This window comes from Mirounga angustirostris, unplaced genomic scaffold (genome assembly GCF_029215605.1).
Source record: "Mirounga angustirostris isolate CCGP_5_RB_7025 unplaced genomic scaffold, mMirAng1.0.hap1 SCAF_1, whole genome shotgun sequence".
In the NCBI taxonomy this organism is placed as follows: Eukaryota; Metazoa; Chordata; class Mammalia; order Carnivora; family Phocidae; genus Mirounga; species Mirounga angustirostris.
This window is the reverse complement of record NW_026991709.1, coordinates 70,035,470-70,055,243: the sequence shown is the minus strand read 5'-3', so window position 1 is coordinate 70,055,243 and position 19,774 is coordinate 70,035,470. Positions and strand designations below refer to the sequence as shown.

Sequence of the window (19,774 nt, the reverse complement as noted above, 5' to 3'; positions counted from 1 at the left end):
ACCATGAAGACCAGCAGAGAATCTCAAACCAGCACTCTCTCTCAAGTGACCACCTCAACTCCTTCATCCTCTGTCAGTGGATACTCTCCTCCAGACGACATTTACCAGGACACAGCCACTTCTGGGGCGGCGAGCACTTCATCTCCTTCCAGTGTCAGCCATAAGCCTTCCACAACAGCAGAAATGCCCATATCATCGGCCTCCACGGGTGACATGTCATCCTCTTCTAGTGTAAGCAACACACCTCCCACGACCTCAGAGGTCCCCACAACACCAGTTTCAGCAGACATTACAGGAGGAAACACAAAATACATGCCACCACCTGAAACGGGAACTTTTACTCCAGTCACCTCAACAGTCTCCAGGACAACTGGACAAAAGGCAACGTCAACAGCATACGCTTCCTTCACTTCTGCTCTAGAGAGAACAGCATCATCTCATGACCACACTAGTCAGACCATGGAGACCCGCAGAGAATCTCAAACCAGCACTGTCTCGCCACTGACAACCTCAACTCCTTCATCCTCTGTCAGTGGATACTCTCCTACAGACAACAATTACCAGGACACAGCTACTTCTGGGGCGGCAAGCACTTCATCTCCTTCCAGTGTCAGCCATAAGCCTTCCCCAACAGCAGAAATGCCCGTATCATCGGCCTCCACGGGAGACATGTCATCCTCTTCCAGTGTAAGCAACACACGTCCCATGACCTCAGAGGTCCCCACAACACCAGTTTCAGCAGACATTACAGGAGGAAACACAAAATACATGCCACCACCTGAAACGGGAACTTTTACTCCAGTCACCTCAACAATCTCCAGGACAACTGCACAAACGGGACCCTCAGGAGCACACTCTTCCTTCACTCCTGCTCCACAGACAAATGCATCATCTCAGGACCACAAGACTCAGACCATGAAGACCAGCAGAGAATCTCAAACCAGCACTCTCTCACAAGTGACCACCTCAACTCCTTCATCCTCTGTCAGTGGATACTCTCCTACAGACGACATTTCCCAGGACACAGCCACCTCTGGGGCAGCAAGCACTTTATCTCCTTCCAGTGTCAGCCATAAGCCTTCCACAACATCATACATGCCTACGTCCTCAGCCTCCACGGGTGACATGTCATCCTCTTCTCGTGTAAGCAACACACCTCTCATGACCTCAGAGGTCCCCACAACACCAGTTTCAGCAGACATTACCGGAGGAAACACAAAATACATGCCACCACCTGAAACGGGAACTTTTACTCCAGTCACCTCAACAGTCTCCAGGACAACTGGACAAAAGGCAACGTCAACAGCATACTCTTCCTTCACTTCTGCTCTAGAGACAACGGCATCATCTCAGGACCACACCAGTCAGACCATGGAGACCAGCACAGAATCTCAAACCAGCACTGCCTCGCCACTGACAACCTCAACTCCTTCATCCTCTGTCAGTGGATACTCTCCTACAGACAACATTTACCAGGACACACCAACTTCTGGGGCGGCAAGCACTTCGTCTCCTTCCAGTGTCAGCCATAAGCCTTCCCCAACAGCAGAAATGCCCGTATCATCGGCCTCCACGGGAGACATGTCATCCTCTTCTAGTGTAAGCAACACACGTCCCACGACCTCAGAGGTCCCCACAACACCAGTTTCAGCAGACATTACAGGAGGAAACACAAAATACATGCCACCACCTGAAATGGGAACTTTTACTCCAGTCATCTCTACAGTCTCCAGGACAACTGGACAAAAGGCAACGTCAACAGCATACTCCTCCTTCACTTCTGCTCTAGAGACAACAGCATCATCTCAGGACCACACCAGTCAGACCATGGAGACCAGCAGAGAATCTCAAACCGGCACTCTCTCGCCAGTGACCACCTCAACTCCTGTATCCTCTGTCAGTGGATACTCTCCTACAGACAACATTTCCCAGGATACAGCCACCTCTGGGGCAGCAAGCACTTTATCTCCTTCCAGTTTCGGCCATAAGTCTTCTGCAACATCATATATGCCCATATCATCGCCCTCCACAGGTGACATGTCATCCTCTTCTCGTGTAAGCAACACACCTGTCATGACCTCAGAGGTCCCCACAACACCAGTTTCAGCAGACATTATAGGAGGAAACACAAAATACATGCCACCACCTGAAAGGGGAACTTTTACTCCAGTCACCTCAACAAACTCAGTGACAACTGGACAAACGGGACCCTCAGGAGCACACTATTCCTTCACCCCTGCTCCACAGACAAATGCATCATCTCAGGACCACAAGACTCAGACCATGAAGACCAGCAGAGAATCTCAAACCAGCACTCTCTCTCAAGTGACCACCTCAACTCCTTCATCCTCTGTCAGTGGATACTCTCCTACAGACGTCATTTCCCAGGACACAGCCACCTCTGGGGCAGCAAGCACTTTATCTCCTTCCAGTGTCAGCCATAAGCCTTCCACAACATCATATATGCCTACGTCCTCAGCCTCCACGGGTGACATGTCATCCTCTTCTCGTGTAAGCAACACACCTCTCATGACCTCAGAGGTCCCCACAACACCAGTTTCAGCAGACATTACAGGAGGAAACACAAAATACATGCCACCACCTGAAACGGGAACCTTTACTCCAGTCACCTCAACAGTCTCCTGGACAACTGGACAAAAGGCAACGTCAACAGCATACTCTTCCTTCACTTCTGCTCTAGAGACAACGGCATCATCTCAGGACCACACCAGTCAGACCATGGAGACCAGCAGAGAATCTCAAACCAGCACTCTCTCACCAGTGACCACCTCAACTCCTTCATCCTCTGTCAGTGGATACTCTCCTACAGACAACATTTACCAGGAAACAGCCACTTCTGGGGCGGCAAGCACTTTATCTCCTTCCAGTGTCGGCCATAAGTCTTCCGCAACATCATATATGCCCATATCATCGCCCTCCACAGGTGACATGTCATCCTCTTCTCGTGTAAGCAACACACCTGTCATGACCTCAGAGGTCCCCACAACACCAGTTTCAGCAGACATTATAGGAGGAAACACAAAATACATGCCACCACCTGAAACGGCAACTTTTACTCCAGTCACCTCAACAAACTCAGTGACAACTGGACAAACGGGATCCTCAGGAGCACACCCTTCCTTCACCCCTGCTCCACAGACAAAAGCATCATCTCAGGACCACAAGACTCAGACCATGAAGACCAGCAGAGAATCTCAAACCAGCACTCTCTCACCAGTGACCACCTCAACTCCTTCATCCTCTGTCAGTGGATACTCTCCTACAGACAACATTTACCAGGACTCAGCCACCTCTGGGGCGGCAAGCACTTCATCTCCTTCCAGGGTCAGCCATAAGCCTTTCCCAACAGCAGAAATGCCCGTATCATCGGCCTCCACGGGTGACATGTCATCCTCTTCTAGTGTAAGCAACACACCTCCCACGACCTCAGAGGTCCCCACAACACCAGGTTCAGCAGACATTACAGGAGGAAACACAAAATACATGCCACCACCTGAAACGGGATCTTTTACTCCAGTCACCTCAACAGTCTCCAGGACAACTGGACAAAAGGCAACGTCAACAGCATACGCTTCCTTCACTTATGCTCTAGAGAGAACAACATCATCTCAGGACCACACCACTCAGGCCATGGAGACCAGCAGAGAATCTCAAACCAGCACTCTTTCGCCAGTGACCACCTCAACTCCTTCATCCTCTGTCAGTGGATACTCTCCTACAGACAACATTTCCCAGGACACAGCCACCTCTGGGGCAGCAAGCACTTTATCTCCTTCCAGTGTCGGCCATAAGTCTTCCGCAACATCATATATGCCCATATCATCGCCCTCCACAGGTGACATGTCATCCTCTTCTCGTGTAAGCAACACACCTCTCATGACCTCAGAGGTCCCCACAACACCAGTTTCAGCACACATTACCGGAGGAAACACAAAATACATGCCACCACCTGAAACGGGAACTTTTACTCCAGTCACCTCAACAGTCTCCAGGACAACTGGACAAAAGGCAACCTCAACAGCATACTCTTCCTTCACTTCTGCTCTAGAGACAACAGCATCATCTCAGGACCACACCAGTCAGGCCATGGAGACCAGCAGAGAATCTCAAACCGGCACTCTCTCGCCAGTGACCACCTCAACTCCTTCATCCTCTGTCAGTGGATACTCTCCTATAGACGACATTTCCCAGGACACAGCCACCTCTGGGGCATCAAGCACTTTATCTCCTTCCAGTGTCAGCCATAAGCCTTCCACAACATCATATATGCCTACGTCCTCAGCCTCCACGGGTGACATGTCATCCTCTTCTCGTGTAAGCAACACACCTGTCATGACCTCAGAGGTCCCCACAACACCAGTTTCAGCAGACATTACAGGAGGAAACACAAAATACATGCCACCACCTGAAACGGGAACCTTTACTCCAGTCACCTCAACAGTCTCCTGGACAACTGGACAAAAGGCAACGTCAACAGCATACTCTTCCTTCACTTCTGCTCTAGAGACAATGGCATCATCTCAGGACCACACCAGTCAGACCATGGAGACCAGCAGAGAATCGCAAACCAGCACTCTCTCACCAGTGACCACCTCAACTCCTTCATCCTCTGTCAGTGGATACTCTCCTACAGACAACACTTACCAGGACTCAGCCACCTCTGGGGCGGCAAGCACTTCATCTCCTTCCAGGGTCAGCCATAAGCCTTTCCCAACAGCAGAAATGCCCGTATCATCGGCCTCCACGGGTGACATGTCATCCTCTTCTAGTGTAAGCAACACACCTCCCACAACCTCAGAGGTCCCCACAACACCAGTTTCAGCAGACATTACAGGAGGAAACACAAAATACATGCCACCACCTGAAACGGGAACTTTTACTCCAGTCACCTCAACAGTCTCCAGGACAACTGGACAAAAGGCAACGTCAACAGCATACTCTTCCTTCACTTCTGCTCTAGAGACAACGGCATCATCTCAGGACCACACCAGTCAGACCATGGAGACCAGCACAGAATCTCAAACCAGCACTGTCTCGCCACTGACAACCTCAACTCCTTCATCCTCTGTCAGTGGATACTCTCCTACAGACAACATTTACCAGGACACAGCGACTTCTGGGGCGGCAAGCACTTCATCTCCTTCCAGTGTCAGCCATAAGCCTTCCACAACATCATATATGCCTACGTCCTCACCCTCCACGGGTGACATGTCATCCTCTTCTACTGTAAGCAACACAAGTCCCATGACCTCAGAGGTCCCCACAACACCAGTTTCAGCAGACATTATAGGAGGAAACACAAAATACATGCCACCACCTGAAACGGCAACATTTATTCCAGTCACCTCAACAAACTCAGTGACAACTGGACAAACGGGACCCTCAGGAGCACACTCTTCCTTCACCCCTGCTCCACAGACAAATGCATCATCTCAGGACCACAAGACTCAGACCATGAAGACCAGCAGAGAATCTCAAACCAGCACTCTCTCGCCAGTGACCACCTCAACTCCTTCATCCTCTGTCAGTGGATACTCTCCTACAGACAACATTTCCCAGGACTCAGCCACCTCTGGGGCGGCAAGCACTTCATCTCCTTCCAGGGTCAGCCATAAGCCTTTCCCAACAGCAGAAATGCCCGTATCATCGGCCTCCACGGGTGACATGTCATCCTCTTCTCGTGTAAGCAACACACCTCTCATGACCTCAGAGTTCCCCACAACACCAGTTTCAGCAGACATTACCGGAGGAAACACAAAATACATGCCACCACCTGAAACGGGAACTTTTACTCCAGTCACCTCAACAGTCTCCAGGACAACTGGACAAAAGGCAACGTCAACAGCATACTTTTCCTTCACTTCTGCTCTAGAGACAACGGCATCATCTCAGGATCACACCAGTCAGACCATGAAGACCAGCAGAGAATCTCAAACCAGCACTCTCTCACAAGTGACCACCTTAACTCCTTCATCCTCTGTCAGTGGATACTCTCCTATAGACGACATTTCCCAGGACACAGCCACCTCTGGGGCAGCAAGCACTTTATCTCCTTCCAGTGTCGGCCATAAGTCTTCCGCAACATCATATATGCCTACGTCCTCAGCCTCCACGGGTGACATGTCATCCTCTTCTCGTGTAAGCAACACACCTCTCATGACCTCAGAGGTCCCCACAACACCAGTTTCAGCAGACATTACCGGAGGAAACACAAAATACATGCCACCACCTGAAACGGGAACTTTTACTGCAGTCACCTCAATAGTCTCCAGGACAACTGGACAAAAGGCAACGTCAACAGCATACTCTTCCTTTACTTCTGCTCTAGAGACAACGGCATCATCTCAGGACCACAGCAGTCAGACCATGGAGACCAGCAGAGAATCTCAAATCGGCACTCTCTCGCCAGTGACAACCTCAACTCCTTCATCCTCTGTCAGTGGATACTCTCCTACAGACAACATTTCCCAGGACACAGCTACCTCTGGGGCAGCAAGCACTTTATCTTCTTCCAGTGTCGGCCATAAGTCTTCCGCAACATCATATATGCCCATATCATCGCCCTCCACAGGTGACATGTCATCCTCTTCTCGTGTAAGCAACACACCTCTCTTGACCTCAGAGGTCCCCACAACACCAGTTTCAGCAGACATTCCAGGAGGAAACACAAAATACATGCCACCACCTGAAACGGGAACTTTTACTCCAGTCACCTCAACAGTCTCCTGGACAACTGGACAAACGGGACCCTCAGGAGCACACTCTTCCTTCACCCCTGCTCCACAGACAAATGCATCATCTCAGGACCACAAGACTCAGACCATGAAGACCAGCAGAGAATCTCAAACCAGCACTCTCTCACAAGTGACCACCTCAACTCCTTCATCCTCTGTCAGTGGATACTCTCCTACAGACGACTTTTCCCAGGACACAGCCACCTCTGGGGCAGCAAGCACTTCATCTCCTTCCAGGGTCATCCATAAGCCTTCCAGAACATCAGAAATGCCCACATCATCGGTCTCCACAGGTGAGTTTTCAATCCTCTTCTAGTGTAAGCCACATACCCCCCATGACCTCAGAGGTCCCCACAACACCAATGTCAGCCTACATTATAGGAGTCAACACAAATCACATGCCACAACCTGATCCTCAAAGGTTACTCCAGTCACCTCAACAGTGTCCGTGTCAACTGAAGTAGAGGAACCCTCACCAGCACACTCTTCCTTCACTTCTGCTCCAGAGAGAATAGCATTTTCTCAGGACCACACCAGTCAGACCATGGGGACCAGCAGAGAATGTCAAACCAGCACTCTGTCACTAATGATAACCTCTAGTCCTTCTTCCTCCCTACGTGAACACAGTGCTACAGAGGGCATTTCCCAGGACACAGCCAACTCCGTGTCGTCTTCCAGTGTGAGGCACAAACTTTCATCTGGGCCAGATTTCATGCATCCATCCACATTCCATTCTTTCTCTGATTCTACTCCCTTTGGTAATAGGGACACATTTCAGACCATATCAAATTTCTATATTTCAACTAATAATTCTTCATTTTCTCAATCAGCTCCTGGCTTTGCAGTCACCGGGAGCTCCACCACCCTATTCACAGGTCCCTCTACTCCTCTGTCTATTACCAGCACTTTCCCACCATCCACAGCATCCTCAAGCTCCTCTGTAAAGACTCAGACATCAGGTATGTGGGGACTCCAGCATCTTGTTCTCTCAGGGTAGCCCCATTGCCTCAGTTCAGCCTAGAGCGGTGTTTGAGAGAGGATGGTAAGTTAGCATTACCAGGCTAGCATCGAGCGGAGGTCCACAAGAAGATGACGTGAGTGGGAATGAGGTGAGTGACGGGTCATCATTCCCTCTACCCCAGAAGACTGTTGCTTATGTGCAGGGAGCAGTTTGGGTGTGGCCAGAAGATAGACAAGAGAGTTTCTAGCTGTCTCCCCCAGCTCCTGAAGTCTGTGACTCTCTTTGATTCTGCTCCCTTCTGACTATAAGACCCACTCAAGTTTTCTCTCCCTGCATGCCCAGGAACAATCACAACCTCATTGAGGATAGGCAGCCAGAGAAGGACAACACAATCACTACCGTCAACAACCTCCCAGACCCGTACAACCTTGTCTCCTAGAACGTCCACAGGTGCACACTCAACAGCTGCTCCAGTCCCTATCAAGCCCGAGAAAGGTTAAGTGATTCTTTAGGTCTGGGGTCCCTCCACTCTGGGATGGAGAGTATTGAGCTAGATGTGGATGCTGGAGTTATGGCAGCTTGATTAGATCTACCAGTGAGGGCCCTTTTGGGTAGCTGGGGGAGCTGGTTCTGTGGATATCTCTACTGCCTCATCTGGGCCATGGCAAGTCCAGCTGCTCCCATATCCCCTTTAGAAGGGTGATGTAATTGAATACTCAGTCTTAGCCTGCTTGCTCATAGACTGCTCTCTTAGGTCGTAAGCTCTCACAGGGGACTATGAGACAACATCAGAGTTGGGTGCTGAGGGCTGGCTTTGTACATGGCATTGGGCTAGGAGTTGGAGATAAGAAATGATCAAGGTGTTATTTAGTAGGACACAGATCTCCTGCCTTGATAGGTGCAATTAGAGGAATAAATGTAAGGTATTAGGCATGCACAGTGGAAGGCCCCTAGGGGATGCAAGGTGTGCTCAAGGTGAAGAGGAGCCTTCTTGGAAAGAATGAATAGGAGCTAGGGAAGGGGAAGCATGCCAAGCAGGCAGGAGGACTTGAAGAGCAGGAATAAAGGTGTAGACATGAAAAGTAGTCCCAGTATTGCATGGGGAGGATATCCCCAAAGCACTTGAGGGTGCTGGAAACAAGATGAAGAGTATTGAGAAATGAGGCTGTCATGTGAGGGAACCAGGAAGGACATGGTTAGATTTGTATTTATGAATGGTCCTGTGGGGTTTGGGGTTTTGGATGAATTTGCAGGAGGCCAGGAGAGCTGTATACAGACCGCTGTGGTATTCTAAGCAAACCAGGAGGGGCTGCCAGGAAAGAAAGGAGGAGATCCATTTGAGAAATATTTAGGACAAGCTTTCTCGGACGAGAGCCCATGGACTTCTAAGGGGTCCAAGGACAAATTCTGGGGTGTCCCCAGTGTATCTAGAGGAATACCATCTTAGGAAACAAGTCTCATTCTATGAAATGGTATTTCAATTACTGATCTTCACAACATTGGAGCTTTGTCTTTGAACCCTTGAGAGAATTACGAGCATCATAACAGGTGCAGAATAACTTGTTGGTATTCTGACAGCAGGACCTGTTTTTCTTCAAAATGGTAAAGGATGAGAGTTCCCACTGAAGGGGTCAAAAATGAAGAGATGGGTTAAATGCAAGTGGAGAAGGGGACAGAGGAGTCCTTCAGGGCTCCCAGTTGGGTGGAGGAGCAGCTTGGGGGAAGCTCTCTGTCAGCCCTAAGGAAGCCAGGACCCGTGAGAATTTCCTGCCCTTTTTTGTACTGGCCCAGGTGTTTCCCTCTTTCCCTACGGGCCACGTGTTGGAGACCGGGAGTTCGTCAAGAGGACTGTGGACTTCACCTCGCCGCTCTTCAAGCCCCAGATTGGCTTCCCTCTTGGCTCCTCTCTCAGGGACTACCTCTATGTGAGTCCCCAGCTGCAGCCCAAAGGGCAGGACCCGTGACCTTCGATCCCCAGACTCTGCTTCTCTCTCCAGGGCTTGGAGATGGCCCTGTGACCATGACCATGGCCCAGAGGAAGGGAGAATGGAACAAGCAACACTTGTTAGGCACCTACTGCCTCCCTGCTCCTGGCGCAGTTTGCATTTATGCTCTTTGATGCCAGGGTGACAGCCGAGGATGACTGGGACCTAGGCAAGGCCCCCCTACCCTCATGGATAAGAGTGTCTTTACCTCAGAAGAGAGGTCTGGGGACCCAGTAAACTCTCCACTGTTTTCAGGGCCTTTTTATGGGTAGGAAGCTCTACTTGGGAAACCGCCTTTTAATGTTGTTTACATTTTCTATGAATATATCCTGGCTCATCCTGGAGGAGAGTCGGAATGGCAGTCGTGGACCCTGCAGGCCTCAGTGGCAGGGGTGGGGGCTGGGGCAGGACACACTAAGATAGGGCAACACAGCGATGGGACTGAGGGTAGCAATCCTCTTAGCCCCTTCTGATGTGGAGGGAGCCTCAGGATGGCTCTGCGGGGACTCACCCAGAGGGCTCTGCTCTGTGATGGGCCTGTCTGTAGATGGGGTTGGCCGCTGAGGCAGGGCAAAACCTACCATGTCAGGAAGGACTTAAAAGAGAGGAGTGTCCCGCAGCTGAAGAGCATTTGTGTGAGAACTATGTAAAAGGGGCTCTCCCAGCAGGCAGCGAGAGGAATGAGATAACCTTGCCGAAGTTGTTGACATCCCTACGGTTCTACCCAGGGAGGTCCTTGGGGGTCACACTTCTGAGGAGCTGGCCCAAGGCTGGGATGTTTTCTCCCTGCCTCCCTCCCTCCCTCCCTCTCTCCCTCCCTAAACACTAACCAGAAGAACCTTTGTGCCCAGTTCACAGATAATGGCCAGATCATTTTCCCGGAGTCCGAGTACCAGATTTTTTCCTACCCCAATCCCCCCGCTAGAGGCTTCACAGGCTTGGACTCTGTGGCCCTGGTGGCTCCATTCTGGGATGATGCTGATTTTTCCAGTGGCCAGGGAACCATATTTTACCAGGTGAGCCTTTCCGAGTCCAGCATTCAGGATTCCCCAGCAGCCAGCAAGAAGAGACAAAGGGCTATGTGGGGGGTGTGCAAGTGTTACTGCTGTCAGAGCCCGGGCTCCGTGTGGGCAGGGGGTGATGTTTAAATATGGGGGGGGAGCAAACAGAGCAGGATGGTTACATAGACTCGGGAATACGCGTTCACAACCATGAGAAGACCTGTGGTGGGACCCTCATTTCCTTGTCTTATTTGCCTTCCTTTCCTAGGAATATGAGACGCTTTATGATGAACACAACCAGCTACTGTGGCAGGTGGAGTCTTGGATTAAAAAGTTCACATACACCTGGAGCTACAAAGCTAGGTGGACCCTAAAGGTCACGTGGGTCGATGCCCCTGCCTATCCCGCCCGGTGGACCTTCGGGGTGAGTGGACCAATGGACAGCTCCCTGTGAACCATCTGGAAGTCAGACATCCTAGAGCCCTAGGCAGGGGTCACTCTTCTACCATGTGCTCTGACTCAGGGACAGATTGCAGGTTATAGCACCTCCTCACCCCGACCCTGTTTGCTGAGCACTCACCTAGTACTCATTGGGTTGAAACATAGGAAATGGAATTTTTTAAAGTCAAAAGTGGCTGGCTGTTGGCAATTTTATATGGCTCAACCTGATATTATTAGCCACATTTTAGAGATGAGGAAGATGATGGTTAGAGAGGTTAAGCCAGCTGCTCAAGGTCACCCAGCTAGCAAATGACAAAGCCAGGGTTGGAACTGAGGCTTTCTGACTCCCACCTCTGGCTCTCAGCTGCAAAACCATCCAATGGCAATGGCCACCAACACAGTGTCTTCAGTCTTCCCTCTGGGGACTCTTACAGCCCTTGTGTGTGGTCTAAAGCCACTTCTTCATTGGTTCAACAAGTTCATTGGTTACCTGCTTTGTACAAGCAGTGCTTGGCATCTGCCTTCAGAGAACCTCCAGTGTCACCTCTGTGGTCCATCCACAATATTCAGGTTGAGGGGACATTTGAACAATGTCCTTAAAAATATTCCCAAGGGAGCTGAATAGGCCTCTCTCGGCTCTCTGGGGTGGTGGCTAATCTTTCCAAGTCCTGAAGCTTTTTCACACAAACTCTCTTCTCACTGGGTCCGAAACCAGAGCCCTTTATCACCTCTCTCTGGACAGAAGTCACAAAGAAGGCAAAAGCACCAGGGTAGGTGCTTTGACCCCCAGGGTGAAAGCTGCCCTGCACAATCCCAAACTTGCTCTGGGGAAGCCAGGAAAAGATGATGTGGGTGTCTGGGCAGGGTGGTGAGGAGGGTGATGGGACATCAGAGAGGAGACCCCAGATCTCTCACAGGCAACCCTATGTTTGTCTCCAACCGACCTCCAGACCAACACCTACCAGGTCATCCTCTCCACAGACGGGAGCAGGTCCTATGCCCTGTTTCTTTACCAAAGTGGCGGTATGCAGTGGGATGTGACCCAGCGCCCAGGCAACCCGGTCCTCATGGGCTTCTCCAGGTAGGATGGGGACCGATGGTCAACACTGAGTAGATACTAGGAAGTGGTGCAGGGTGGGGTTTCTGCTGCACACCCACTCCCCCCCCCCTCCCCCCCGCCGCCCGGGACAGGGTATGAGTCCTTCCTGCTGATGTTTCTAACTCACACCAACTCCAGTTCCCACTTCTTGCTGTTTCAATTTAAAAGATGCCCATTCACCTGGCCATTCTGTCTCCCAACCTAATCCACATGCTTCGTAATAATTCCCAGAGCTCTGACTTCTCTGATTTCTACTGACATTAGCCAACCTCTCTTGACCTCTCAAGTATCATAATAACAGCCAACATTTATTACACTAACTACTTAACTTGCATTATTTCATTTAATTATCACAACAACCCGTGAAGGAGATACCCTTTACTACCCATTCTACAGATAAGAAAACTGAGGTAAAAATAGATCCGTAATTGCCCAAAGTCACAGAGATGGAAGTGGCAAAACAGGAACTTGCACCCAGATATTTGAGGCTGAAATCTGCCTTCCTGACTTCTGCTGAGCATTAGCCCCTCACCCAGGGGCACCAACAGCTTGTGTGGGGTCAGTGGGACAGACAGAGAGTGGAGGGAGGGAGCCACAGACGGGGCCGTGGATTCCTGTGTGTGAAGGTGACTCAGTCTCTGACAAACAGTTCTCAACCACAGTATTTCCAGATGCTGGTGTGTGTAATCAGTTGCGAAGGTCACGTGTAATTTGTTACTGGTCATTGCTATAAATTCTCTTAGATGGTGTTCAGGGTTGCCCCTATAATTCCATTGCTTTCCCTTGCTTTTTGATGTGCTGTGAAAGAGAAAGGAGTGGAATTATCCAACTAGCTAGAGATTTCCCACACTCCTGAGTGGCCCTCGGAAGGTGTCACACCCGTGTGCCTTGCCTATCCTGTGGCAGAGAGGAGGAAAGGTCAGGAGTCACTGCTCAGAGGCACATACCAGATTTCCCTTTTCCTGGAGCAGCGCCATGAACCTCAACACCGAGGGGTATGCACCCATTGTATCAGGTCCTCACTCAGTTCTGAGGGGTCTACAAATGTTACTGCATTTAATCCCCACCACACTGTGAGGCGGGTGCTACTGTTGTCTCTTTTCTACCGTTGTGAAAACTGAGAACCAAAGAGATGAAGCAGTTTGCTCATGGCTACTGTGCTACTCAGTGCTGGAATCAGTCTAAGTGCAGAGACTGGCTCTTAGCATCACGACATACGGTCCCCTACCCAGCCCTCTGTCCAATCCCCTGTTGAAGGGAAACTCATCAGAAGGAGGCCTGAACTCTGTTGTGTCCGCACTCCTGTCTCATGACCAGCTTCTTGCATTAGCGGTCAGATGTAGAATAAATCAGAGCTTTCCCACCCTTTGCCCCCATCTCTGCCCTCTCCTGCTGGCTGCTGGGAGTCAGAGATGCTGGCTGGCTGATGAACTGACTACGTAACTGACTGGGATCTAATGACTACCGGGACTGAGTGACTGTCTGTCCGACTGGCTGGATGAACGTGTAACTTGCCGACTGAGGGGAAGATTCCGTGTGTGACAGGCGTGCGATTCTTTCCTTTGCCCGCAGTGGAGATGGGCATTTTGAAAACAGCCCACTGACATCCCAGCCAATGTGGCAGAAGTATCTACCGGACCAATTTCTGAATTCCAACTCAGGTAAAAGCGCCACCTCTTCGCACATGAGCTGGACTCAAATCCTCTCTGTCCTCAACTCCATGAGCCATGAGAGTCCTAGCGAGGCAGCTCTCTAGCATCTCCACCACCCCAGAGGGTGTCCCCGCACAGTCTGACCCCCAGGTGTAACCAGGACGTGCCACTACCCGGGTGCATCTGGTATCTTCTGCACCCTCACGCAGTACAGTCCCAGCTGGGGCTATGTCTCCTCCCTGCGATGAGCCAAGCCCAGGTCTCTCGGTGGGGGCCCAGATCCTGGAAGTGAGGACAGGACTATGGCAGGAGGTAGGGGGATATGAATGGGCAGTTAGGATAGTACTCCAGGTGTCCTGTCCCAGAGCTGGAATGAGAACCCTGATGAGATCCCCAAAAGGAATCTACCAAGGGGAGGTCCAGAAGTCTGACATTCAGCCAATCATCACTTATTGAGCATCTGCTGTGTCCTAAGAGCCAGAAATATGAAGGGGGGCGGGAAAAGGAAAAAGACTGACTATATTTGCTCTCAAATAGCTCTCACTCTGTTAAGAAGGCCAGTGCTTAAGTATCAGGAGACCCCATGGGACATGACTCAATCTATTGTCCACAGGCCCAACAGGACAGAAATCATAGTTCCCAAAATGTGAGTAGAATGAAGGACAGTTTAGCATTAGAAATCAGCCATGTAGATTGTGAAGTGTAAATCGACTTCTGTTTGCTCTGTGACAAGAACATTTGGCAAACAGAAGCTAAGTCAAATCATGGGTGCCATCTTGTGGAGAGAACTGCCCTGTCAGATTCGGGGCCTTCTGTCAAGATGCATCTGCTTGTGACCTAGGGGGCACAATATAATAGTGTGTGTGTGTGTGTGTGTGCGCGCGTTTTGGGGAAGAAGATCTGATTTGTTTCCCATGATATCAGGCCATTGTAGAGAAGATATGTGAACAGATAATCATAAACAATTATTATTTTTTCAAAACCTTAACAAATTATAGTTATCTTGATAATTTCTTCTTTTGTGTGGGAACAGGGCCAAAATCTAATACGTTATGTCCTGTTGTGTCTTTTTGGACTCTGGAGGCCCCTTCTCACTCCTGGCTGTTGGGGTGGGCAGTATGTAACTTAGAGTTAAAAGTCAATTTCAATTCAAACCCCCATCAGGGTTTCTTCTCCCAGTCACTTCTCCCTTCCAAGGATGGCCTCCGGGCACAGAGGACGCTTCCTCAGCCTCACAGCGCTGGAGCAAGCCCCCAGCTGGCTTCTGGGCATCGGCCTCTGTCCTGGCTACTTTGGCCACTGACACATCTGTGCGGGGGGAGGGGGAGGGTCAGGGATGAAAGCCAAGTGTCTGAGCTGGTGGCTGGTGGCATCCCTTAGTGAGGTAGAGGATGCACGAGGAAGAACAGGTTTGGGGAGATTGGAAGGTACTGGAGTTTAATGTGGCAGATGGGAGGGTGGAGGATGGATGGACTGAAGCTCAGGGCTAGGGTCAGGCTCTGAGTGGGTGCGGGTGAGGCCTCTCTGCCCAGCACTTGTCCCAGGGTTTCCCCATAAGATCCAAGCTTTAAGGGCCTCTGGAGGCCACATAAAAGGGGCCAGTCCGAACTGAGTCCCATCCCTGGAGTTGCCGTCCAGAGTGGGGAAGGTGGCATACAGAAGGTGCATTTATGGGTTGGGTTGCTAAAGCAGAGTTTGTGGCCCTGGGCCCTGGGATAACCCCTTCTTCCTTTGCTCCTTTAGGCCTCCGGGGCCTGCAGGTCTATAGCCTACACAGGGAAGAAAGGCCCAACTACCGTCTCCGGTGCCTGCAGTGGTTGAATAGACAGCCTCAGTGGCCCACATGGGGCTGGAACCAGATCGCCTGCCCTTGCTCCTGGCAGCAGGGACTATGGGACTTACGATTCCAGCCCATCAGTATGGGTATCACCTCCCTCCTGTCTCTTCTGGCTTCCCCACCGTGCCCCATAAGCCCGCCCACTCACCCTTTGCTCACACCTGACCTGTCCCTTCCAGGACACCCTCGGCCCCTCCCCAGAAACGCCTGCCCATTCCCGCCCCCCCCACCCCCCCAGGCCTCGGGGCCTGAGTACGTCTGTTCTTGTCGCAGGCTGGTGGGGCCTTGGTAGCAAGCAGCTGTGCAGCTTCTCCTCCTGGCGCGGGGGCGTGTGTTGCAGCTACGGGCCCTGGGGCGAGCTTCTCCAAGGCTGGAGAGTGCATGCTCCTTGGCAGTTCGGTATGTGTGTCCCTGTCCGCAGAGGTCTCACCCCCACCTTCTCTGGAGCTCCCTCTACTCCTCTCTGTCAGAGGCCAGGCCTGGGCTCCAAGCCAAGCAGTGGGACCCGAAGAAAGAAGCCCTTTTGTCCCCATTCCCTCCCAGCAGCCTCCCCTCTCTGGCCATTAATTTCCTGACCCTGGAGTGCCTGGGTGGCTCAGTCGTTAGGCGTCTGCCTTCGGCTCGGGTCATGATCCCGGGGTCCTGGGGTCGAGCCCCGCGTCGGGCTCCCTGCTCAGTGGAGAGTCTGCTTCTCCCTCTCCCTCTGCCTGCCTCTCTGCCTGCTTGTGCTCTCTCTCTATCTCTCTGTCAAATAAATAAATAAAATCTTAAAAAAAAAATTCCTGACCCTGTACCTTTGGGAAGCTTCCAACATCCCTTTCAGCTGCCATCCTGGGGGTTTATGATCCAGTGCCTCTTGCCCCATCTTCACTTGGCCCCATAGCCCCAGACAAGAGTGGGGGCATCTTCCCAGGGAAGGAGGGGGGACCGAGTCTGTCCCTGTCCCTCTGGACTCAGATTAGCTGGCTGTCCTCTCCTGCAGAGACCCTCCAGAGGAGCTAGAGGGCACAGGGTTGGGGGACCAGGGTAATGTGCGTCCTCTCTCCACCCCCTGCCACCCCACTACTCCGGACAATCACAGCAGCCTCCACGGTTCCCCAGACCAGCATCCCCACTCCCGCACTTTGAGAGCAGGGGGACTCAGCCCCACGCTTCAGGCAAGAAAGCTGTTGGGCCACAGCCATGAGCCCGGGGGGCTCGCTGCACACAGCTGCAGCAAGCCTGCCGAGGGAGACAGTGCCAGGTCAATGGCCTGAGGCCACGGAGCAGGGCAGGGTCTGCCCCGAGGTGTGCCCGATTTCCAAACCATGCCCTTGCTCCCCGTGTCATCCTGCCCCACCAAACCTTCCGGCCGGGCTCTGCAGGTCCCCATTCTCCCTGCAACGTGCTGCTCTTCTCCACAGACCAGGAACTAGAGCCGCAGAGCTGGTGCTGCCGCTGGAACGACCAGCCATCCTTCTGTGCCCTCTACCAGCAAAGGCAGCCACGCATCGGCTGTGCCGGGTATCGGCCCCCACGCCCCGGTGAGGCTGCTGGGGCCCTGCGGGGCTGAGGCGGAGCAGCTGGGGAGGGATAGCGAGCTTCCTGGGGCAGGGCTGTGACCACGACGAGGAGATGGTCCGGTGTGTGGCTGATGGCTTTTTACGTGGCACTGGGGAGGGGGTGGGAGGGCGGAGATAATGATGTGAATTTGGGCGGGGGCACAGAAGTGCAAGAGGGCCTCGGGGGATGGTTCTATACTCCCTGAACGTCTCCCAGCCTTGAGTTGGCCTCGAGGGGATGGGGGATCTCAAATCCTTCCCTGGTCTGCCATGCCATGTGATCTCTCCTTCTTTCCAGCCTGGATGTTTGGGGACCCCCACATCACCACCTTGGATGGTGCCAGTTTCACCTTCAACGGGCTGGGGGACTTCCAGCTCGTCCGGGCCTGGGACGGAAACTCCTCGTTCCTGCTGCAGGGTCGCACCGCCCAGACCGGCTCGGCCCAGGCCACAAACTTCATTGCCTTTGCGGCTAAATATGACACCAGCCACCTGAGCCCCATCACAGTGAGTGAGGCAGGGCCCTCAAGGAGAGAAAGAAGGAGGAAGAGAATGGGGCAGCAGGGAGGGAGGACACATCCGGCCAGTGTAGTGGTTCGAGAGTCAACCCTAGAGACAGTGGGATTCAGGTCAGGGCTCCATCAGCCTTGTGATCCCAAAGAGACGACTGAGATTCTAGTGCCTCAGTTTTCTTACAGTAAAATTAGGATAGTAATATTACCTACCTCACAGGGCCGTTGTGAGATTTAAATGAGATCATCTGAGAAATGTGCCTAGCTCCAGCCTGGCCCCTGCTGAGCACTCTAAAGCCGTTGTTAGCTAGCACAACCTCATCATCACCCCCCTCCCCTTCCTCCCCCAACCGCCCCCCCCCCCACACCACTGCCGGGGCTCAGGCGCAAACTCTCTGCAGCCTCCTTTCCTTTCTCAGCCTCTGGGCCCACCCGCAGGTCAGGCTTAGACCTCCTCCAATTCCCTTCCAGGTCCGATGGCTCCTTGAGCCCAATGACACAATCCATGTGCAGGTCAATAACCAGACTGTGACATTTGAGACTAACCGTGAAGACCCGGAAGGTAGGCTGGGGACAGCCGTCAGCCACCTTCTCCCGCTTCCCTGGGTCAGGGTTCAGCGGGGCGCCCAGCGCCTGGGAGTCAGGCGGAGGCAGCAGCATGGGGGATGGAGGGGGGCGTCGGCACCCTTGCTTCACCCCCTCTTCTTTCAGCAGCTGGGCCTGAGCAGCTTCTTCACCCAGGACCAGGCATTAGGCTTCCCCTCCTCACTTCTCTCCTTCCTCCAGGGCGGTGATAGCCTCGCCCCAGTCTCCAGTCCCCAGGAAGGAGGGGGTGTCCTGTGACTTTGGCTTTGGGACACTGGAGAAGGCACCCCCAGGCCACCCCAGAGCTGCTCTCAAAGTCTCCCCTCTGCACCTTGACCCTTCACTACTGCCGAGTCTTGGACCCACAGGGTTCCGATGCTGGTTTCTTCCTCCTCTGTCTCCCCACCTTCCAGGCCTGGAGATATTCAACACCACTGGCATCATCATGACCCGCAATGGCTCCCTGGTGTCAGCCACCTTCGATGGGACCGTGACCATCTCAGTGACCGCCCTCACCAACATCCTCCACACCTCCTGCAGCCTCCCAGAGGAGTATCGAAACCGCACAGAAGGCCTCCTGGGTGAGAAGCAGACAGGACTCTGCGTCTGAGGCAGCGGCAGCCACAAGAGCCCGAGCCCCAGACCGCAGGCAGCTCCCCGTCCAGCTGGCCTGTGGGCGTCCCAGGCTGAGCTTCCCTTCCTCGGCCCCCTGGGAACAGAACCCCGAGGGCGCGGAGAGGTGGGGCTTGACGAGGGACCTCTTCAGCTTCCTTCGAGCCTCACTTCTTGCCATCCTAAGGCTCCAGTTCCAGGGCAGCCCAGGGGGCTTTGAGGATGGGCGCTTGGGAGGGTAGAGTCAGCAGCTGCTCTTCCCCTCCCTCCAGCCCCCACTCCCCCTCCCTTCTTCCTCCATTTCCTCCTTCATTTCCCCCTCCTCCATCCCTGAGACAGAGGGGCGGGCTATGAGGTGTGGTCCTCCCGCCTCCCCCGGGGAAGGACTGAACCGAGAACAGATGGGACTGGAAGAGGCTTCCCAGGCCCCCTCGTCCCCTTCACACCTTGAGCGTGCCCCACTGGATGCTCCCCAGGGAAGGGGAGAGCCACAGTTCCAGGGTGGCCGACCTCCTACTCTGTCCCTCAGGAGTCTGGAATGACAATCCAGATGACGACTTCAGGATGCCCAATGGCTCCACCATTCCCAGCAATAGCACTGAGGAGACACTTTTTCAATATGGAATGACCTGTAAGTCTGGGCCTCAGAGTCCTCGGGGTAGACTCGGCCGGGCCAGGGTGAAGGAAGCATTGTCTCCCTCGGCCTATGGGAGCCAGACCTCCATCCTTTGTGAGCGAGAGGTGGAAAGGCCGGGAGGATATGCTGAGGATTCGGGTGTCACCCCAGATTTGT

General features: G+C 52.8%; 1 protein-coding gene across 1 annotated transcript in view; it reads left to right on the top strand.

The window, feature by feature from the left end:
- Positions 1-19,774, top strand: part of MUC4 (mucin 4, cell surface associated) — a 58,291-nt gene that overhangs the window by 26,451 nt on the left and 12,066 nt on the right. The window contains exons 2-13 of the mRNA XM_045902096.1: positions 9,508-9,641; positions 10,553-10,717; positions 10,971-11,126; positions 12,094-12,224; positions 13,815-13,903; positions 15,638-15,817; positions 16,005-16,130; positions 17,135-17,254; positions 17,571-17,779; positions 18,256-18,346; positions 18,783-18,950; positions 19,511-19,612. Coding sequence (XP_045758052.1) covers positions 9,508-9,641; positions 10,553-10,717; positions 10,971-11,126; positions 12,094-12,224; positions 13,815-13,903; positions 15,638-15,817; positions 16,005-16,130; positions 17,135-17,254; positions 17,571-17,779; positions 18,256-18,346; positions 18,783-18,950; positions 19,511-19,612 — 1,671 coding nt within the window. The remainder of the gene's footprint in view (positions 1-9,507; positions 9,642-10,552; positions 10,718-10,970; positions 11,127-12,093; positions 12,225-13,814; positions 13,904-15,637; positions 15,818-16,004; positions 16,131-17,134; positions 17,255-17,570; positions 17,780-18,255; positions 18,347-18,782; positions 18,951-19,510; positions 19,613-19,774) is intronic.